At 43.0% G+C, this 23,826-nt stretch overlaps 1 protein-coding gene across 2 annotated transcripts in view; it reads left to right on the top strand.

Moving 5' to 3' along the window:
- The first annotated feature begins 276 nt into the window (after positions 1–276).
- The window catches only part of GAR1 (GAR1 ribonucleoprotein), a 40,523-nt gene continuing 16,973 nt past the window's right edge, over positions 277–23,826 (top strand). For both annotated transcript variants that reach the window (XM_073602462.1, XM_073602469.1), the window contains exons 1-4: positions 277–427; positions 6,589–6,812; positions 6,992–7,146; positions 8,419–8,478. In XM_073602462.1, coding sequence (XP_073458563.1) covers positions 6,590–6,812; positions 6,992–7,146; positions 8,419–8,478 — 438 coding nt within the window. In that variant the 5' untranslated portion in view covers positions 277–427; position 6,589. The remainder of the gene's footprint in view (positions 428–6,588; positions 6,813–6,991; positions 7,147–8,418; positions 8,479–23,826) is intronic.

Raw genomic sequence — 23,826 nt, 5'->3', positions numbered from 1 at the left:
CAGACCAAAATGAGGAACAAATGAAGAAGAAAGAGGGACATTGCTCCAAATCAGGGACAGTCCCTCGAAATCAGGGACAGTTGGGAGGTATGCGGAACTAAAAAAAGTGGTGTTTACTAGCGCTTTAAGGATGGAGGTGGGGTTTTCACAGCTACCCAAAACCAGAATAAACTTTTTTTTTTTTTTTCTTGCTGAAATGATCCTTTATTAAAGAAGTTAGCAGTGTCATATGCTGCAGAAAGTTGACCAATCCTGTAAGCACGCATTTTATTCACGCTTGGCGAGAACGCAGTTTCAATAAAGTTTTGTGATACCTTTTTTTTTCCCCTCTCTGGTGACGCAATCAGAGTGTGCCGGATGTGTGATTTCAGAGCCCCCACGTGTCTGCTGAGGGAGAGTGATTGAGGACCGGGACCGGAGTAGTCAAGTATGTTAAGAAATGTGTTATGTTTCGGTTGCATAAACTTTAGCTTTCCATGTAGCGGTGAACTACAGATACCAGCGTGCCTAGCGACTTCATCTTAGTTTAATTTCTGCCCAGATTTCTGTCTCTCTAAAACTTCTGAACGGGCGAGGGTTTTTTTTTTTTTTTTTTTTATTAAGTCTTGCTGGGTGTTGAATACTAACGCAAAGCATAGTGCACGGTCGGTATAGTAATCTGTGCCTGGTTATCCTAATCATAAAAATGTATGACCTGGGTGTGCAGGGCACCACTCTCTGGGGAAGAGGGATGAAGAAGACAATAAAAACCAAATATTGTAACTGAATAATATTTTTGACCTGTGTGCTAGCTACATTTAAAAAAAAAAAAAACAACTTTTTTTTTTTTAAAAGTAAAACTAAATTAACTTTTTTATATTTATTTAAATAAAACAAGGGCCAGATCACACCTCCTTGAGGTGCAGGAAACACACTTCCCCCTACAGATGTGTGTGAGTGCCATTAATTCTCTGTTGGTACCCACACACATCTTGTATATGTAAGTGTGTTCCTGGCCAGCAAAACACATTGTGCTGCAGTACCATGCTGTTGAGCTTCACCTCAACACAGAAATGCAGCTGCTCAGGGCTATACCTATGCTGCAGCAAAAATGTTGCATTTGGCAGGTGGTAATTCAAAAGAATGGGGCTGTGCTGCAACTGCATGCAATGCACATGGTTGCAATGCGTTGGTTTACCATTTTGAGGGTTAAAGCAGGAGGTGAAGGGGTGATGTATCGCCTCTTCACCACCTGTCAAATGATCTCTGAAAAGTGATCCACTGCAAATTACTTTTCAGAGGGGCAGCGGCATAGCTTCACGTATAGACAATTCCTAATGGAGGGGCACAGACGGCATTTAAACACCTGACAGATGTTCTAATACCAAGTGAACAAAAAAATCACTCCCACAAACAATGTAATTTGGCTTTATTCAGAAAATCAATAAAAGCATTAAAGGATGAGCACACAGGCAGGAGTGTAACAGGTACCTGTTCCTCTCCTGCCTGTGTGCTCATCCTGTAATGCTTTTATTGATTTTCTGAATAAAGCCAAATTGCATTGTTTGTGGGAGTGCAGCCATCCGATTTATTTAATTTATTTCACTGTTCACTTCGATCTCTGTAGCAGTGACAGGGCGTGCACCCTGCCTTTGCGGGCCATACCACTTGGATTACAGCCTTGCCGGCACACCTGTGAGCAGCGGGACTTTGCTTCATGTTCTAATGCCAAAATTACATATATACAATCAGCGCCACCCGTGAATGGATACTTTTGTGAACAAACCTGCTCAAATCTTCAAAAACGATACAATGACAGTCCAAATCAAAACATATAAAGTTTAAAGAGGAGGTCCGCCCACCGCTGCAAAAATTAAAAGCCAGCAGCTACACATACTGCAGCTGCTGACTTTTAATAATGGGACACTTGCTTGTCCTGGAGTCCAGCGATGTTGGCATCGCAGCGGATGGGGTGCTGCCGCCGCCATTGCCAGTAAGGGAACCCGGTAGTGAAGCATTATGGCTTCACACCAGGTCCCTACTGTGCATATGCGAGGCAGTGATCAAGTCGGTGTGCCGAAACGTGCCTGCTTCTGTATTTTTTTTTAACGTGCCAATAAAAGTATTTACATTTGATATGGACATGGAGTTGCCGACCCTTCTCCCTTCTACCATTGTCTAAGTGTTGTTCGGACAACACAGTAGCCAGAGCACCCTATCGTGGCTTCCTTTGCGAGAGCGCTGCAATCCCTTGTCTGCAATGTGCTCTCTTAGTGGCTCGGCTGCGGAGGGAAAGAGGGAGCTGCTGACGTAATGCGCCGCGGCCTGGACTCCCGGAAGTGGGAATAGGGTACCTGTCAAAGACTGGTATCTGCGCCCCCCCCGAAAGGTGCAAATGTGGCACCGGAGGGGGGGGGGGGGAGACAAATGAGTGGACTCTCCACTTTAAGTACACAAATGACTATATCTTCTGTAGTGACAATTCTTCAGTTGCCGCTGTACACCTTTTAGTGATTTCACCGCACTAAAGTGACCAATAATGCTAATAATATGGTGCAGCGCTACTGAACCATTACACACTGAAATATTGTGTAATTGTTTATATATAGATATATATATATATATGCACTGCTGTGCTCCTCTGCACTCTTCTTATACAAATAGACCTGTGCTGCCATCACCAGGTGAATTGTACGCTCATTTTACTCCTGTTAATCGCAGGCTTTTTTCATTACAACTCCTGCCAATCCCTCTGGGCTGGATGCCTTCCTTCCCTTCTGAGATCTAGTACTCCCTTCTCACCGAATATTTCTCATACGAATCACATGAAATATAAAGGCAACTGCATAGTGCTATCCATGTAAACAGCTTATTAAAATGCCCCTATTAAACACTTACAAGAAGTAGGTAATAAAAATGCATATCAATCTCCCATCCTTTAGCTCACCACACCGCTCGGCTCTTGGTGGCTGCGTGACATTACGGGCTGGTCTCCTCCTACCTATACATGTGTTGCCCTCTGATGGGGCTTCTTCTGAAGAAGCCAATTAGAGGGTGACACGCGTATAGGAAAGAGGAGCCCAGCCTGGTGTGGTGAGCTAAATGATGGGAGATTGATATGCGTTTACCTACTATTACCTACTTATTACCTACTTTCATTTTTATTTTTATATTTTTCATATATATCTTTGTTTATTCACATGGACACTGAAGTATTAACACAATATTTTAGTGTGTAATGGTTCGGTAGCACTGCACCATATTATTAGCGGTGTTCTAATACCACTTAACTGTATCCAGAACTAAAACATTGAAGAAGGGCAGCACGGTGTTTTATTGTACTTTATGAGGCATGTGTGGACCTCATGGTTCCTAGAGGGGATCCACATACACCTAATAATGACTTCCCTTACTGTATATGCACAGTAAGTTCTGCTTTCATCAAGGTAAAACAACCCCATCTCCCACTGACATGTTGTTAGGCTCCATTCACCTGGGTGTTTTGGGACCATGGTAGAATCGCTGCATTTCTGCCTGCTATCTCAAAACACACTACAATGACAAAACGTAGGTTCAGGTGCCATTATTTTTAATAATGCACCTAAAACTTGGTGCAGTTTTGCTGTGTTCTGCGGTTTGTGGCATATCACGTGAAGCTTGTAGCCCAAAAAGGAGCAGGAGCTTCTCTTGGGTAACTGGCCTCATGCAATGCGAGCTGCCGTGCGATAAATTGCGGCAAAACCGAACCATGTTTTAGGTACCATTAAAAATAATGGCACCTGAATCTGTGTTTTGCCTAAGTAGTGCGTTTTGAGATCGCTCACAAGTCCCCCTGCTGTGTCCATTGACCCAGACAGCAGGACTCGGCCCCGACCCCCTGCTCTCATGTCACTGGATTTGATTGACAGCGCTAGCCAATGGCTTCCACTGCTATCAATCTGTCCAGTGAGGACAGAGACAGCGGCTGGAGCCACTGGGCTCATCGCTGAATCAAACAAGTTCAGGTAAGAAAAAGAGGGGGCTCTGGGGGCAGGTGCAGCACAGAAGGTTTTTCACCTTAACCACTTGCTACCCAGGCCAATTCTGCCATTTCTCTCCTACATGTAAAAATCATATTATTTTTTTTTTTTTGCTAGAAAATTACACAGAACCCCCAAACATATATATGTATATATTTTTTTAGCAGAGACCCTAGAGAATAAAATGGTGGTCGTCGCAACTTTTTATCTTGCACTGCATTTGTGCAGCAATTTTTCGAACGTGTTGTTTTTTTTTTGTTTTTTTTTTTTTTTATTGCTCACGCTCTAACGTTTGTGGTGATACCTCACGTGTGGTTTTAATGCCGTTTGCATATGGAGGCGTGACTTGTGTATGCGTTCGCTTCTACACACTGGGACAGGGGGGCATAAAAAAAAAAAAAAAAAAATTATTGTTAGTTTTACTTTAAATTTTTCTAGTTTAATGCTTTCTTCGTTTTTTGTTTTTTTTTTTTTTTTTTTTTAACGTTTATTTTGGATCACTTTTATTCCTATTACAAGGAATATAAACATCCCTTGTAATAGGAATATGGCATGATGGGTCCTCTTTACAGGTCATACATTTTTTAAGATGTAGAGGCCAGGCGTGATGTCATAACATCGCTCCCGGCCTCCGAATGATCATAGAGACTCCCGGGTACCATCTGGCCCATCGAAAATCTCTATGATCAACATCCAGCGGATCCCTTCTCCGGCTTACCGGTCACACTGGTGAGTCAGTAGAAGCACCAGAAGGAGGGGGGGACGTCTGCTCCCTGTAAGAACGATCAAGTGGCTAAACAGCTGCTATGATTGTTCTTATGGTGCAGGGAATTTCCGACTCTAAAAGAAGATATGAGTGATGCTTGTAGCTGCAGGCATCATTCAGATATCACCGCTCAAAGTCTGCAACGTCATATTACGTTGGGCGGTCGGCAAGCGGTTAATGCCTAGAATACATTAAAGTTATTGTAAGGGTCTATTTTTTTGTTTTTAAATAACAAACATATCATACTTGCCTCCACTGTGCAGATCGTTTTGCACAGAGTGGCCCCGATCCTCGACTGCTGGGGTCCCTCGGCGGCTCCTCTTATCAGATAACCCCCTAGGAGAAGCGCTCTCCCACGGGGTTACCTTGCGGGCGTGCTCGCGAGTCCAGCATTTGCGTCCATAGACATGAATGCCGGACTCGGCCCAGCCCCCGCGTCATTGGATTGACAGCAGTGGGAGCCAATGGCTGTGCTGCCATCAATCTATCCAATTAAGAGCCGGGACCCCGTGCACAGAGGGAAAGTGCATCTCTGCCAAGTAAATGAAGGGGCTCAGGTAAGTAAAAGGGAGGGGGGGGGGGGTTGGAGGGTTGGTCACTGACAGACGTTTTTGCACCTTAATGCATAGGATGCATTAGGGTGAAAAAACACAAGCCCTTTAAGGTGAAAAACCTGGAGACTTTACAACCCCTTTAATGTTGACAGATGTTTAGTGCTTATAAGCGTCAACAATAGGCTACCAGCACTATGAAAAAAAAAACACCTCCGGATATCTGAGTGCTCATTCTAATGTTGACCATGCAAATGTGAATGCACGTGTTGGTCCCGCACGCCTTCCTAAAGGATGATCGCATCACACATGTGAGGTATAACCGTGAACGTTGGACTGAGCATTAATTCTAGCACTGAATCACTAACTCTAAACTGTTAACCTGTAAAGGCTTTAAAGCATCAGTTATAGTGACATTGCACAATTTTAAAGCATGCCATTTTGGGTATCTACCTACTTGGCTTAACGCCATCTTTTATTTTTTCCAAAAAAGTGAAGCTTAAGTTTAATAAATTTTCATGCACACAAAGTGTATTTTTTCCAAAAGATTTGCCTTCGAAAAATGGCTGTGCAAAAACCATATGACGCAAAAATAATTGCAAAACCCACCAATTTATTTTCTGTAGGGCCTGTGCTAAAAAAATTATATATATATATATATATATATATATATATATATATATATATATATATATATATATATATATATATATATATATATATATATATATATATATATATATACTTGATGGGGTTCTAAGTAATTTTTTAGCAAAAAATACTGAATTTTACTTGTAAACAAAAGGTGTCAGAAAAAGGCCTGGTCTTGAAGTGGTTAATGTGTCTGGCCAGCTTAATTCATCTCCCAGCTCTATGGGTGTCTGCTGAGGGAGGGTGATTGCAGATGTTATATATGTTAGGAAATATGTTATGTCTGTTGCATAAAATTTTAGCTTTCTGTATAGAGGTAAACTACAGCTACCAGCCTGCTAAGCATCTCCACCTTAGTTGGATTTCTGCTCAGATTTGTGTCTCTCAAAAACATCCCAACATAGTGAGGTGTTGCCCCCCCACCCCCCACCCCCGTAATAACGTAAAGCAAAGTGCCCCGGACTGGGTTATAACCTTTCCCTACTTTAATTAAAACTTAAAAAAATCCATTTTGGCTAATGTTTCTAATGAGTTGTTTTTGTATTCAATATAGTGCAGATTGGATGCAGCCTTTTCCATTTCGTAGTGTTCACTCGTTGAATTCACTGTTATTTCTGTTCAGGATGTCCCAAGGACGAGGAGGCTTTAATCGTGGAGGAGGTGGCAGTTGGGGTGGAAGAGGGGGAGGAGGAGGACGCGGTGGAGGTGGCAGAGGGGGTTTCGGTGGAGGACGTGGAGGTTTCGGTGGAGGACGTGGAGGTTTCGGTGGAGGACGTGGAGGTTTCGGTGGAGGACGTGGAGGTTTTAACAGAGGCTATGACCAAGGACCACCAGAGAGTGTTGTCGGTATGTTGTATTTTAAGTACAATAAACAAGCTGTTTTTCAGACAGAACTTGTTTCTAAAATATTGCTGGTAAAACCTGAGCTTTTTTAAATGTCTGTGAAAGGAGATCTTTTTACTGGCTGAATATTCTCTTTCCATCTGTGTGCAATTACTATGCCACTAATCATTTTCTTGTTGCAGAGGTTGGAGAGTTTGTGCATCCTTGTGAAGATGATGTTGTGTGTAAATGTACAACAGAAGAAAACAAAGTGCCTTATTTTAATGCCCCCATTTACCTTCAAAACAAAGAGCAGATAGGAAAAGTGGATGAAATATTTGGGCAGCTGAGAGACTTTGTATCCTTTTTACAATTTTTTTAATATACGAGAATAGAGAGAGAAAAAGGTATGTAGATTTCTATAAAATGTGAGAGAAATGTTTTGTAAAGCAGAAGAATATTTTTATATTTGTATACATGATCAGTCCAGGCTGTATTTGAAGAAATATATTGTCACCTTGCCTATGCCTTTGTAAAGGACCTCCCCCGACCCTATTGTGCTCATCGAGCTGGGGTTCCCTTTCTACTTTTGCCCTTGTCGCAGCTGTCCCTAAAACCTGGCTCCTCCAGACATGGAGGGGCATGTGACAGTCCTTGGGACTAGCAGTGATTTTCTGCTGTGAAGCAGTGCTGAAAAAAGGGAGTATCGGGCCCTTTTAGGCTTACCACCCATGTAACAATTGCATGTACAATCTCCTTTTGGATCTACCAACAAGTATGTAGCACAGGGGCCTGCCTGATTGGATACAAATTAATTGGATAGATTAATAGGTCTTCATATTACATAGTTGTGGTAGATCCAAGATTGATTGTATGGTCATATTAAACCATGTATATGGACCCTTACAAAGAAACCCTCCTTAACCCTGTATGTTCAATGTGACAATGTTTCTCTGATGGATTATCATTAGTCACCCCCACAGCTGTCTGATTAGATGGCCTAGATATTAGTATAAATCCAGTGGTAACAATTTTAATGCCATCAACAGCGTTTGCCCACGTTTTTAATGTAAACGGTACGATACCTACGTATATGTGTTCTGAAGTAGAAGTGATATTTGTTATATTCACTAACGTATTTATACCTTGGTGCTGAAAGCTGAACTCCAGGGAAAAGATATGCCCTTACAGTGGGGTTCTCCCTACGCTGCAAGTGTTGCTTGCTCATTTATGCCTAGGGTACCCATAACATGCACTATTTCTTTCCTCATTTGCCAGCTAGCGCTCAAATCTTCTCACTAATGCTCCAGCTTGCGGGCAGTCCCTCAGCTTCCTATCGTACAGTGCAGGGTTGTTGGCCATCTATTGTATATGATGACGTCACAGTGCCTGCAACTCATGAAAAGGCTGCAGGACCCAGTCTTGCAGTGTGGAGGGAGCCTGCGGGAGTGGTGAAACCGGTACATAAACATCTTTGTTATGGATACTCTAGGCATGAGTATCTAATCCTTGCAGTGGGGGGGGGGGGGTTCACTGTAAGGGTTTTTTTTTTTTTTTTACTTTTCCCCAGGGTTTAGCTTTAAATTTGCTTCAAATTCACATTTCTGTGTTCCTTAATGTTTTATTTCAGTATTTTTCTGTTAAATTATCTGAAAACATGAAAGCATCATCATTTAAGAAACTGCAAAAGGTAATTTTATTCTTAGCTTTAAAATACATTAACCACTTGACCTCTGGAAGCTTTTATCCCCTTCGTGACCAGAGCATTTTTTTTGCTATTTGGCACTGCGCTAATTGAACTGGCAACACTGGCATGGTCATGCAACACTATACGCAAATTCAATTTTAACCTTTTTTTTAACCTTTTTTTTTTTTTTCATACAAATAGAGCTTTCCTTTGGTGGTATTTTATCACCACTGGCTTTTTTTGTTTTTTGTGATCTAAACAAAAAATGGAGAATTTGGGGGGGGGGCGGCAATATTTTCTGCTTTAAAACATATCCAAAAAAAAATCTAATTTCTTCATGAATTTAGGCCAAAATTTATTCTGCTACATGTCTTTGGTTAAAAAAACAAAAAACCCTAATAAGTGTATACTATTTGGTTTGCGTGAACGTTATAGCATCTGGTATAGATATTTGAGTTTATTTATTTTTATACTAGTAATGGCGGTGGTTAGCGACTTATATTGGGACTGTGTTGGTGTGGCGGACAATCTGACACTAACTGACTTTGACTGGGGGGGGTGTGTACACACACTGACACTAAAACCGTGATCGGTGCTAATATTATACACTGTCACTGTACTAATGACACTGGCTGCAAAGGGGTTAACATCTAGGGGCAATCAAGGGGTTAATTGTGTGCCTAATAATGTGTTATGTGCTTTTACTAAGCGATCTTGTTTTTTTTTTATTTTTTTCCCTGCAGGGAATAAAAAATCAGCAAGATTGCCTGTCAGTATTCGGAGCTCCGTGTTTACAACACAGAACTCCCTTTCTTAAGACGGAGCGGATCAGCGGGTGCTGGCACCTGCAGATCGACTTGTGGTATAAATAATCACAGCTGAGGCGGCGTGCACGCGCGCCCCCTACCTGGAAGGGCTTGATCACATATCAGATACATGATCCAACATAGAGAGGCTGCTTTGCCACTGTACTTTTGTAAGTAAGGCAGTTGGCAAGCTGTTAAAATCTGAATTTTTTCACAATTTTTGGCAGCAAAAGTGTGTGCACGTGACCAGCAAGCATGGGAGCGCGTGCACGTGGCCTGGATGCCAGAAGCGCTGGAGGAGGTGCCTGTCAGCTGTGCAGACTTATGGGGGCCTGGATTGAGAAGTAAGCCAGCCTGGGTGCTCAGCTGCACAGGGCAGCATGCATGGTTTCAGTCTGTAGGTTAGTGTTACTAAACCCAGGACCCTGCATTCACTATATCTGGTCTCCCACAGTACATGGAAATGCAATTATTTTAGTAAATATAAACTGCTAAATCCCTTTTCTTATCGGCAGTATTTAGCAGTCTTGTGACTATCAGTGTCCGGCTGAACACTGGTTAAAGCTTGTAGGAGGAGTTTTTATTCTTCTCTGACTGAGGCTGCATGACCCCTGACTTTCTGTTTGGACTATACTGATTGACCCTGTTCTGATCACATGCAAACCCCCCTCTAAAAAAAAACCTTTAACAATACACACCATCTAAATCCCCAGGATCAGACGGACTCCCAATTGAGTTCTATTCCCAATTCAGCGATATACTCATCTATGACAGAGGCAACAATAATCCTCATCCCCAAACCGGGAAAGGACCCAGAATCCTATCGTCCAATATCCCTTTTACAGGTTGATATTAAAATATTAGCTAAAGTACTATCTATTAGGCTTAATCAAGTAATTTTATCACTAATACATACAGGCCAGGCTGGTTTTATGCCTGGTCACAACACCTCGTTTAACCTCCGGAAACTGTATATTAATATACAGGCTACACACGAGGAGGTTGACTCACGGGTTGTGGTGACTTTAGACACAGCAAAAGCCTTTAATTCGGTGGAGTAGAGGTACCTATGGAGATGCTTGGAGGGCTATGGCTTCGGTCCGAAATTTAATAAATGGGTTCAATTATTATACCAGGCACCTAGGGCCAGAGTGGTGGCTAATGGGTGGTCGTCTCAGATGTTTGACCTCAGTAGAGGCACGAGACAGGGCTGCCCCTTATCCCCACTATTGTATGCCCTTGCAGCAGAACCCCTGGCGATATCCATCCGTGCGAATCCGGAGATTAAAGGACTTAGAATGGGCTCTTTAATTGAAAAAATTAGTATGTATGCAGACGACACGCTTTTATATTTAACAGATTCGGGCCCATCACTAGATACCGCACTCCACACGGTTGAACAATTTGGACTATTTTCAGGGCTGAAAATCAATTGGGACAAGTCCCAAATTTTACCAATTGATAGCTTCCCACCCCCAGAATCCCAAGCCAGACTACCGATTCAGAGAGTTGATGTTATTAAATATTTAAGGATTCGTATAACCAGATCCCCTGCAGACTATGTATCCCTCAATATAGATCCTCTCATCTCTATGGTTAAAAATAAAATACGAGTCTGGTCTAAACTACCATTGGGTGTTTGGGGTTGCATAAATTTTAATCAAAATGATACTACTCCCTAAATACTGTATGTCCTCTGGCATACTCCGGTTTACTTACCCTTGAAGCATTTTAAATCTTTAGAGTCCCTCCTTAAGCCATTTGTGTGGGGGCATAACAGACACAAACTAGCATGGCAAACACTCAAGAATCCAACGGACCTTGGTGGCACAGTTCTCCCCGACTTTACCCTATATTACATTGCAGCACAACTGTCACAGATGTTCCACTTGGATAAAACGGACAGTGAGAGATTCCTCACGCTCCTATGTCCAAAGTGGGCACAACACACCAAGGACTCGGTATACGCAATAGCATCGGGCTCGGGGGGGATGGAGCTAGGAGAAAATAGACAAACCATGTTATATCATTACAGGAAAATATGGGATTTAGCCGCCTCTAAACCTGAAATTCCACAGATCAATGATTACACGCCGATATGGCATAACAAGAATCTCCCCGAGTTTAATAAAATTCATGACACATTTCTATGGTCCATGCAGGGAGTATTTTACCTGCACCACTTATTGAAAGATGGACATCTCAAAACCTTTGATACACTTAAGGAAGAATTTACAATTCAGAACCAGATGTTCTTCAGATTTTTACAAATCCGGCATGCGTCACAGTCACAATTTCCTGACTCACTTCCAAACCCCACACCTAATATTCTTATGGCAGTAATTAAAAGTACAGACCCTCATAAACAGATCTCAGCCTTTCATATCATGCTCTCAATCCCTGTATCTACTAAAATAGCATATGATCTCAAACTAAGATGGGAAAGAGAGGGGGGACCAATCGAGGATGAGGAGTGGGGGGAGGCATTGGAGTCCTGCATAACTGTGTCCCCTAAATTATCAGACCGCTTGTCGCAGCTCTACATACTTCACAGGGCATATCTTACACCCCTTCGAGTGGCAAGATATAAACGCACACAACCCACCACATGTCAGATGTGTGAGAGGGAGACGGGCACGTTCTTTCACTTGATCTGGACGTGCCCTAAGATTCAAGGCCTGTGGGAACAAATAGTGACATTTCTACACGACACAATGGGCTCACTCTTAGCCCTAGACCCAAAACAATGTCTCCTAGGTATAATGCCAGATACAATTGATAAATACACCAAAACATTTCTACATGAAACACTCTTCGCAAGAAAGTTTATAGCCAAAAAATGGATGAGACAAACGCCTCCTAAAATGGTGGAATGGAAGGTGGAGGTGAATAATACATTACCGTTCAAGAAATGCATATATATTAATAGGGGTTGCCCGACCAAGTACAATAAAATATGGGATCGCTGGCTACAAGAATCTGCTACCTGTGTCTAACGTAACTAAATGGGTACAGGGTGATATATTGGATGTGAGTTTAGATGTATAGTTGCATGTGTCAAATGTGTATATACTCTGAATATCCCCACATGACAAGTATTTTATACCCAGTATCATAAGTACGGAACTTACAACAATCCATGTACTGTTACCATGTTCATGTGTTACCGCAAACATATTATGTATGCACCAGTTGATCAATAAAACCTTGTTTGATTTAAAAACAATACACACCAAACTGAGCATATGCAGCTTGCCCCCAAGGCTCTGTACTATTGTGAGATGGATTGGGAACTGTGGAAGTAGGGGAGGATCAGAGAAGATAGGATCAGAAAGCCTTTTTACACAATGCAGAGGCTTAACCCCTTAGGTTCCACAGGGAGTATAACAACCATGCTTTACTGCATATACAGATTTATTCTACTGTTTGGTAACATTTTAAGACCTCTAGGGGGAAGGACACTGGCTGCTAGGGGAAGCTGGGGACTGGCATATTTGAACTTTTGTCTCCAAGCTTTCTCCTAAGCTGGTGGAGATTGTGTTCTCCGGGCACAGCTCACAGTATTTGTCAGCAGGCTTCCCATGTCCAACAGAAAGTGAAGAGGGGGGAGCATGGCTGGGAGGGGTGTTTTGTGTGCCTCCGTCAGGTCTAGAGGGCACTGGACGGACTCCTGACTAAGTGGTTTCCCCTGAGGAGCCAGGTATGGCAGGTGGTTCAGAGCCCCTGCATTTATCTGGTCTGTGGCTACTGAAGGAATGTCTTATTGACGAACAGGACTTGGCGTCTGTATTGGAAGGTTTAGAGAACAAGCTGGTGGATAGGTTTGCTTCCCTGACACAGGGAGGAAAGTCAAGGAAGAGGCGGAGGAGGTAGAGCCCAAAGAGGGTCAGGTGCAGGACTCCACATCTGAGGAATCAGAACCTGAGGAAGTTGAGAGCCAGACTCTGTCATAGGTCCAGAAGACCCTTGTGGGTACTTGGCGGTCGTGGTGCGTTCTGATTTGGATTTGCCTCTGGCAGAGTCTGCGGCTCCAAAGTGTCCTCCACTGGGCTCTTGACGACCTTCGCGGGGTGCCCAGTCAATTCCCTTACACCACTACTTAGAGGAGGTAGTTTTTTTCAGAATGGGCTCTTCCAAATAGGGTGTTTATTCCTCCCAAAAGGTTTGAACAACTTTATCCTATGAAAGGAAAGTTTGCTAAAAGATGGGTTACGCCCTCTACGAATGCTCCTGTATCTTGTCTTCTCAAGTGAGGACTTATCTCGATCTTTGCTTTGCAGTTGATGCTTTTGAAAGATTCTATTTATCAGATCTCGTGCATGGGGCTTTTAGCTATTCATATGCACGCTCAAGAGCTGGTCTGCGGAACTGCCCTGCAAAAAAATGTTGACAGGCTTTCCGTTCCATGGAGAATGTCTGGAGAAGAATTAGACTCTTATATTGAAAGATTTCAGGTGGAAAGTGTCCCATCGAGGAAAAAGGGCAGCGATGACTCAGTCGTCGGAAGCTTCCTTTGCGTAGGGATTTCTTCGGTCACAGGGTTCATCCGCTAAGGGAAAGCCTCAGGGTCATTTTCACAGGAAAAATTGGTCGCCTAAACCAGTGGTTCTCAACCCTGTCCTCCAAGTACCCACAACAGGCCATGTTTTGGGAATATCTCTTAGATAAAATTAGAGGTTGTATTGGCTGATGTTTGGTGTTTTTTATTGTGCTGATAAAAAAGGCTGGTATCAGCAGACTTGCAAATTACTTCTGTAATAGAAGTCAATACAAGTTGCCTGAAATCTTCTGTGGAGATACTTCTCTCCTCCTCTGGGCAGCCTGCCAAATTTGATAAAAAGAACCCGAAGAGATACAATGTTTACACTTGAATGGACTGAATTCTGTGTGTAGAAGCTCTGTTTAACCATTTAAAGACTAAATCTTTTCTGACATTTGTTGCTTACAAGTAAAAATCCTGTATTTTCTGCTAGAAAATCACTTAGAACCCCCAAACATTATATAGATAGATAGATATAGATATATTTTTTTAGCAGAGACACTAGGGAATAAAATAGCGGTTCTTGCAATATTTTATGTCACACGGTATTTGCGCAGAGGTCTTTCAAACGCAATATTTTTTGAAAAAATACACTAATAAATTAAAAAAAAAACTAAGCAGTAAAGTTAGCCCTTTTTTTTTTTTTTTTTTTTCATCCAAAAGTTTTGATTACCTGTTTTTGTGTATTTAATATTTAAGATATAGTTTTTTTTTTTTATTTATTTATTTATTTTTTTATCTAAATTCTACATACAAGTGAACTTATTGGAGGTTTGTTTTGTTTTATAAATGTTTACATGTAAAAAATTTTCTGTATCACTTAACCACTTGAGCCCCGGACCATTATGCTGCCTAAGGACCAGAGGACTTTTTCCAATTTGGCACTGCGTCGCTTTAACTGCTAATTGCGCGGTCATGCAATGCTGTACCCAAACGAAATTTGCGTCCTTTTCTTCCCACAAATAGAGCTTTCTTTTGATGGTATTTGATCACCTCTGCCATTTTTATTGTTTGCGCTATAAACGGAAAAAGACCGAAAATTTTGAAAAAAAAAAAAATATTTTCTACTGTTATAAAAAAAAAAAAAATCCAATAAACTCAATTTTAGTCATATATTTAGGCCAAAATGTATTCGGCCACATGTCTTTGGTAAAAAAAAAAGTCAATAAGCGTATATTTATTGGTTTGTGCAAAAGTTATAGCGTCTACAAACTAGGGTACATTTTCTGGAATTTACACAGCTTTTAGTTTGACTGCCGATGTCATTTCTTGAGGTGCTAAAATGGCAGGGCAGTACAAAACCCCCCCCAAATGACCCTATTTTGGAAAGTAGACACCCCAAGGGAATTGCTGAGAGGCATGTTGAACCCATTGAATATTTTTTTTTTTTTTTGTCCCAAGTGATTGAATAATGACAAAAAAAAAAAATATTTACAAAAAGTTGTCACTAAATGATATATTGCTCACACAGGCCATGGGCCTATGTGGAATTGCACCCCAAAATACATTCAGCTGCTTCTCCTGAGTACGGGGATACCACATGTGTGGGACTTTTTGGGAGCCTAGCCGCGTACGGGGCCCCGAAAACCAATCACCGCCTTCAGGATTTCTAAGGGCATAAATTTTTGATTTCACTCCTCACTACCTATCAGTTTTGAAGGCCATAAAATGCCCAGATGGCACAAACCCAACAACCCCCCCCCCAATGACCCCATTTTGGAAAGTAGACACCCCAAGCTATTTGCTGAGAGGCATGTTGAGCCCATGGAATATTTTATATTTAGATACAAGTTGCGGGAAAGTGACAAATTCTCTCCCTTCACCTTTCAGGACAGCACCTTGGAGAGAGCGCAGCTCCACCTCTTAGACAGGAAACACTGCGTGACAACGCGCCTTTAAAAAGCAGCTGCTTCTACCATGCCGTCAGTTTTAGTGTTTCCTCCGCCATGGTGGAAGCTTTGCTTGGGGAACCAGGGGGGCTGCGCTCTCTCCAAGGAGAGGGTTTTGGCAGGACCTCCACGTTTGGGTACTCAGACCAGCCCAACTCCTTCCCGCACGTGAGGGGGGTGCTCTGGTGTCCCTTCCTTCTCCGGCTCACAGGAGTAATGGTCTGCCGGAAGTTTTTCCACCCGGGGTGTTCGGGGAGCCGCGGTTGTGCTTGGTAAGAGCGTCCATGCCAGGCCTCTGCATGGCGGCGCCGAATCCCGGACAGCAGGTGATGCCAGTTCCGGTGGGAGGAGACTTCCGGCGGGGCGTAGCAGCGATTGGTTCCTGCTGCTGGAACGCAGGAGGAAGGGGCGGGTCCTCTGGCCGGGACTTCCTTTTGTTTGGCACATGGAGCCTAGTACACAGTGCAGCAGCTGTGGATTGTACTATGGAGACAGCGGAATCGTCAGCAGCAATGGCGGATGCAGGCGCCCAGGTTCCCGGCCAGGCCCAGGTAGGAGAAGTGCGGTGGCACCTCTTTCCTTTTTATATCACTGGGTGTTTTATCTTTTATGTGGTTATTCAAAACCTGCTGCTGTCTGCTATGGGGTAACTGTTTCCATTAGCAGGTCAGCAAAGGAGTGAGACTCTGGGCACTTAGGGTGTTGGCTGGAAGTACTACTTTTCTCTGAAACCTTAGTTCTAAGGTCCTGGCTTTTTCTTGTTTCTCTGTTTCAGAAAGCTACTGCCAAATCAGAGAGAACAGGGAGAAAGTACCCCTCATGCAAAAATCCTTTAAGGGACTGTTGGCCCAAACCACTGTGCAAATCCTGCATTGTGGATTTAGTAAAAGAAGAATCCTCACAAGAGTGCAAAGAGCTCTTATCTTCTGTGAGGAAGGAATTAGCAGAGGCCCTAGGGACAGTGCGTTCCCTTGTAAAGCGCGGCCAGAGTTCCAGCCAAGAACAGAGTTCTCACTCCAGTTTCCCTCAGTCTACTTCCAGACAGGTGGAAAGTGAGTCGGAGGAGGAAAGGGAAAGCATTCCACCCTCAACCATTGTTTTCGGAGGAGGAGGTGGAAGAAGAGTCAAGATCATCTAGATATAAGCTTTCACTTGAGGAGGTGGATGAATTACTCAAGGCAATTTATACTACCCTGGAGATCCAGGAAGAAAAAGTTCAGCTGTCCCTGCATGACAAGATGTACCTGGGGCTGGAGGAAATTAAACACAGGGTGTTCCCTGTGCATAAAGTGTTAATGGACACTATTAAAAAGGAATGGAAGGATCCAGAGAAAGGACAGTTTTTTTCTAAAGCCCTCAAAAGGAGGTTTCCTTTTGAGGAGAATGAGGAACTGTTGTGGAATAAAAAACCAAAGATAGACGCTGCTTTTTCTCAAGTATCTAGGAAAACTGATTTAGCTTTTGAGGACATGGGTATTCTCAAAGATGCTATGGATAAGAGGGCAGATGGGCTACTGAAGAAAGCCTGGGACTCATCTCTAGCTAATCTTAAGCCAGCAATGGCGGCTACAGTTGTGGCTAGGAATCTGGAGTGTTGGTTAGATCAACTTAAAAATCATGTTGTTGCAGGTACCTCCAGAAAAGACTTATTGGTGTCCTTCCCTACCCTGCTTAAGGCAGTAAAATATATGGCAGATGCCTCTGCAGAATCTATCAGGATGTCAGCCAGGTCCTCTGCGCTTGTTAACTCAGCAAGGAGAGCACTCTGGTTAAAGACCTGGACAGGGGATTCAGCTTCTAAAGTAAAACTGCGTGGAATTCCCTTTTCAGGAGACCTTATGTTTGGGCCAGAACTGGAGACTGTCCTTGACAGGACAGCAGATAAGAAGAAAGCTTTCCCACAGAAGAAGAAAACGGTACAGCAGAGGAAAAATTTTCGTCCTTTTCGACAAGCCGATAAGGAAAAGGACCACACACAGAAGAGACCCTGGTCTTCTCAGAGAGGAAGAGGTAGAGGTGGGGTACTCTTTAGAACCCCAGAACAAACTCCTAAAAAACAATGACCATCTAGTAGGGGGGGAGACTACAGGACTTCTTACCAATTTGGGAAAAAACAACAAAGAGTCCTTTTGTTCTGGGGTTAATCAAAAAGGGTTATCAATTGGAATTCTCACAAAGCCCCCCAAATCGGTTTTACATCACAAACCTGCCAAAGGATCGAGAAAAGGCTCTGGCCATAAAGTCTCTGTTACAGGAACTGATGCAACAGAAGGTCATTTCCCAGGTTCCGAAAGATCAAGAGGGGAAGGGGTTTTACTCCCACATTTTTCTGGTCAAAAAGCCATCAGGAAAGTTCCGCCTGATTCTCAATTTGAAGGTTCTAAATCGATCCATAAAATACAAAAAATTCAGGATGGATACAGTTTTCTCAGTGAGGAACTTGCTAACCCCCAAATGTCATATGGCTTCCATCGATTTGAGAGAGGCCTATCTCCATATACCAATAGCGCCCCCATCACAAAGGTTCCTGCCTCTTGCAGTCAATCTGGGGGGGGGGGGGGAGATTTGGCACCTGCAGTTTCAGGCTCTGCCTTTCGTCCTGTCCTCTTCTCCCAGGGTATTCACAAAAGTGATGGCAGAATCTTTGGAGCCCCTGAGACTGAAGGGGATTTCAATAGTACCCTATTTGGACGACCTGCTACTGTTTGCAGACTCAAAGGGTCAAGTAGAGGTCAACCTACAGACAGTTCAAGGTTTGGGATGGCTTCTCAATCTTCAGAAGTCAAACTTAATTCCATCTCAAAGGGTAAGGTTTCTGAGGTACGAAATAGACTCAATAAAACAGAGAATTTTTCTACCCCAGGAGAAAATAGAGAAGATGCAGTTGACCCTGAAAACACTTCAATCCAACGCAGAGATCTCTGTAAGACAAGCCATGTCCGCTCTGGGACTGTTGACAGCAGCAATTCCTTCGGTACAGTGAGCCAGGTTGCATGCCCGTCCTCTGCAATCGGATATCCTGATGAATTGGTCATACCAGGAACCTCTGGAGAAGAAATTCAACATGGGTGCAAGAGCAAAAAGATCACTCAGGTGGTGGAGGAACCTAGGAAACATTTCAAAAGGGCTTCCTTGGGTCTTTCCGGTAACCAGAAGGCTGACTACAGATGCCAGCGCATGGGGATGGGGAGCTCATCTGGAAGAAAAAACGATTCAGGGAGTTTGGACCAAACCAGAAGCGAGAAGATCTTCAAATTGGAGAGAGTTAAAGGCTGTTCACTTAAGCCTCCTCTCCCTCCGGGAATTTCTAGTGAATCAACATGTCCAAATATTGTCAGACAATATGACAGTATTATATTTAACAAAGCAAGGGGGCACAAAAAGCAAAACCCTAATGGGTCTAGCGCATCAGATCCTAAGATGGGCAGAGAACAATGTGGCCTCTCTGTCAGCAGTCCATCTGAAGGGGATGGAAAACACCTTAGCAGATCTCCTCAGCAGGAAAGAAATAAGGGAAGCAGAGTGGTCTCTCAATCGGGAATTATTCGAAACAATTTCCAAGAGTTGGGGTTATCCCCAAGTGGACCTCTTTGCAAAACAGGAAAATGCAAAAATACCAGTCTTCTTCTCTCTTCAGAGACAGGATCAAGCTCTCGGAGTAGATGCGTTAGCTCACAAGTGGGACTTCCATCTGTCCTACGCTTTTCCCCCGTTTCAACTGATACCAAAGGTGTTAGCCAAATTCAGATTGGGGTCCACGGAGCTAATATTAATAGCTCCTTATTGGCCAAAAAGACCCTGGTTTTCAACCTTGATGAACCTCTCAGTGAAACCTGCTTGGAGATTAACAATCAGGACAGACCTGTTGAGTCGGGGCCAAATTCTCCATCCAGATCCAGCTTACCTCAAACTAACAGCTTGGTTTCTGAAGAACAAATCTTAAGACAGAAGGGTTTATCAGAGAAGCTTATTTCTACCCTTCTTGCAAGTAGAAAAAAAGTGACGAGAAACATTTACTTTAAAGTCTGGAAGATCTATAATTCTTGGTGTTCCAGTAAAAACTTTGATTTTCGTACCACTTTTTCAGTTTTGGAATTTCTTCAAGAGGGATTGGAGAAGGGGTTAGCAGCAAGTACGGTCAAGACGCAGGTAGCTGCTTTATCATTTTTTTTGGAAAGAACCCTGTCAGGAGAACCTTTTAATAATCAGATTTTTTAGGGCAATGGCAAAAGTAAAGCCTAGACCTGTTGTTTTCCCAAATGGGATTTATCTTTAGTTCTTCAGGGACTAAGGCACCGTTTGAACCCATAGAAGAAGCATCATTAAGTTTCTTGACGTTAAAGACTATTTTACTGGTAGCAGTAACTTCCGCACGTAGAATTAGTGAGTTACAAGCCCTTTCAATTAAGGAGCCCTTTATGAGATGTCTACAGGATAGGGTAGTCTTAAGGACGGATCCAGCATTTCTACCAAAGGTGGCTTCAGTTTTTCACCGTACACAGGAAATCATTCTCCCTACTTTTTGTCCTTTACTTTTGTGAGCAGGAGAAGAAGCTTTCCATACCCTTGATGTCAGGAGGTGTCTGCTTAAATATCTGGAAAGAACAAAGGAAATCAGAAAGTCATGTTCACTCTTTGTTTTAATGGAAGGTACTCACACAAAGGAGGTAAAGCTTCCAAGAGCACCCTTGGAAGATGGTTAAAGCAGGCCATTAAAGAGGCATGCAAATCTTTGAGTCTGGAACCTCCAGGAGGGGTATTGCCTCATTCTACTCGAGCAGTGGTGGCATCATGGGCAGAAAGGGCCGGGGCATCTCCTGAACAAATCTGCAAGGCTGCCACATGGTCCAGTTTTTCGACCTTCATAAGGCACTACCGCTTGGATCTACTATCAGCCTCGGGCCAATCATTTGATAGGAAGGTTTTGCAGGCAGTAGTCCCACCCTGAAGTAAGTTTCTCGGTTATCCTCTCTAAGGTGCTGTCCTGAAAGACGAAGGGAGAAAACCTTAGTTAGACTTACCGGTGACGGTATTTCTGCGAGCCTTTCAGGACAGCAGCCTACTTCCCTCCCTTGGTTATCATATGTAAAGTATAATTATAGGACCTGGTAATTGTCTGATTATATTTTCCAGCATGTCGGAGGATTTCTTGGTAACAACTGACGGCATGGTGGAAGCAGCTGCTTTTTAAAGGGGCGTTGTCACGCAGTGTTTCCTGTCTAAGAGGTGGAGCTGCGCTCTTTCTAAGGTCCTGTCCTGAAAGGCTTGTAGAAATACCGTCACCAGTAAGTCTAACTAAGGTGTTTTTTTGTTTTTTTTGCACAAAATTGTCACTAAATGATATATTGCTCACACAGGCCATGGGCATATGTGGAATTGCACCCCAAAATACATTCAGCTGCTTCTCCTGAGTATGGGGATACCACATGTGTGGGACTTTTTGGGAGCCTAGCCGCGTACGGGGCCCCGAAAACCAATCACCGCCTTCAGGATTTCTAAGGGTGTAAATTTTTGATTTCACTCTTCACTGCCTATCACAGTTTTGGAGGCCATGGAATGCCCAGGTGGCACAAAACCCCCCCCAAAAGACCCCATTTTGGAAAGTAGACACCCCAAGCTATTTGCTGAGAGGCATGGTGAGTATTTTGCAGCTCTCATTTGTTTTTGAAAATGAAGAAAGACAAGAAAAAACTTTTTTTTTCAATTTTCAAAACTTTGTGACAAAAAGTGAGGTCTGCAAAATACTCACTATACCTCTCAGCAAATAGCTTGGGGTGTCTACTTTCCAAAATGGGGTCATTTGGTGGGGTTTTGTGCCACCTGGGCATTCCATGGCCTCCGAACCTGTGATAGGCAGTGAAGAGTGAAATCAAAAATTTACGCCCTTAGCCTGAAGGTGGTGCTTGGTTTTCGGGGTCCCGTACGCGGCTAGGCTCCCAAAAAGTCTCACACATAAGGTATCCCCGTACTCAGGAGAAGCAACAGAATGTATTTTGGGGTGTAATTTCACATATTCCCATGGCATGTTTGAGCAATATATCATTTAGTGACAACTTTGTGCAAAAAAAAAAAAAAGTGTCTCTTTCCCGCAACTTGTGTCACAATATAAAATATTCCATGGACTCGACATGCCTCTCAGCAAATAGCTTGGGGTGTCTACTTTCCAAAATGGGGTCATTTGGGGGGGGGGTGAACTGTCCTGGAATTTTTATGCACAACATTTAGAAGCTTATGTCACACATCACCCACTCTTCTAACCACTTGAAGACAAAGCCCTTTCTGACACTTTTTGTTTACATGAAAAAAAATTTTTTTTTTTGTAAGAAAATTACTTTGAACCCCCAAACATTATATATTTTTTTTAAAAGCAAATGCCCTACAGATTAAAATGAAGGGTGTTTAATTATTTTTTTCACACAGTATTTGCGCAGCGATTTTTCAAACGCATTTTTTGGGCAAAAAACACACTTTTTAAATTTTAATGCACTAAAACACACTATATTGCCCAAACGTTTGATGAAATAAAAAAGATAATCTTAGTCCGAGTACATGGACACCAAACATGACATGCTTTAAAATTGCGCACAAACGTGCAGTGGCGACAAACTAAATACATTTTTAAAAGCCTTTACAGGTTACCACTTTAGATTTACAGAGGAGGTCTACTGCTAAAATTACTGCCCTCGATCTGACGTTCGCGGTGGCACCTCACATGCATGGTGCAATTGCTGTTTACATTTGACGCCAGACCGACGCTTGCGTTCGCCTTTGCGTGAGAGCGGGGGGGGGGGGGACAGGGGTGCTTCTTATTTTTTTGCTTTTTTATCTTATTTTTAAACTGTTCCTCTCTTGTTTTAATCATTTTTATTATCTCAGGGAATGTAAATATCCCCTATGATAGCAATAGGTAGTGACAGGTACTCTTTTTTTTGAAAAAATTGGGCTCTATTAGACCCTAGATCTCTCCTCTGCCCTCAGAGCATCTGACCACACCAAGATCGGTGTGATAAAATGCTTTCCCAATTTCCCAATGGCGCTGTTTATATCCAGCGAAATCTAAGTCATGAAATGCTCGTAGCTTCCGGTTTCTTAGGCCATAGAGATGTTTGGAGCCACTCTGGTCTCTGATCAGCTCTATGGTCAGCTGGCTGAATCACCGGCTGCATTCTCAGGTTCCCTGTTGAGACAGGAGAGCCATAGAAAAACACGGAAGACACTGGGGGGGGGGGGCATTCCCTCCCACTGCTTGTAAAAGTAGTCTAGAGGCTAATTAGCCGCTAGGATTGCTTTTACATGAAAGCCGACCGCTGGCTGAAAAGAATGATACCAAGATGATACCTAAACCTGCAGGCATCATTCTGGTATAACCACTCAAAGTCGTGAATGGCGTACCTGAAGACAAAAAAATGGTTAACAATAAAGCACAGTAAACGGTAAATTATTAAAAATTGCATACCTGAAAAGCAAACATGATAAAACATAAAAACAATAAAACATTGCAGAATAGAATACAGTAAAAAAGAGCAGAACAATAGAGAGAGAGAGAGAACAATAAAACGACAACTATTATTATTTTTTTTTTTTTTTTTGTAACTAACTTTTATAACTGGTAACCGGTTCCAGGTTCAGGTCTCTCAAAATGCAATGGCATCTTGGGAGACCCTGTGAAAGTGTGCCTAGTCTGTGCAATGCTGTACCCTACGCTAATACTCAACTAGTGAATGGTAGTGTTCAAAACATTCACCAATGCAAAGACCAGGATTGTCAGGACAGGAGGGACAGTAATAGCGGGTGTCACGCCTATATCCGCGCTTGCTGCAGACACGACATCTTTTTTGGGGGGTTCGCTGGGTAGGAGTACTCGGGAGGACATAAAAATGCCTCTCATGTAGCCGACTGCATTTGGTTGGGGATGTGAATGGGGGAAGTACGGGCGCTGCAGAAGTGGTGGGTTCCCCATTAGGAATGGCGAAGGGCACTATGGGCACGACGGGCCTGTGTTTGTCTTCTTCTTGGTGGCAGCGGGACACTACTTGTGCTTGCCACCTCACCAGCTTGAACTGCACTTATGGGACTCGCCACGTCACCAAGTGTTACTGCAGTGCTGGTTTGACTA

This window comes from Aquarana catesbeiana, linkage group LG01 (genome assembly GCF_042186555.1).
Source record: "Aquarana catesbeiana isolate 2022-GZ linkage group LG01, ASM4218655v1, whole genome shotgun sequence".
Taxonomy (NCBI): domain Eukaryota; kingdom Metazoa; phylum Chordata; class Amphibia; order Anura; family Ranidae; genus Aquarana; species Aquarana catesbeiana.
Note: the sequence above shows the minus strand (reverse complement) of the source record. Positions and strands in the feature narration are given on the sequence as shown.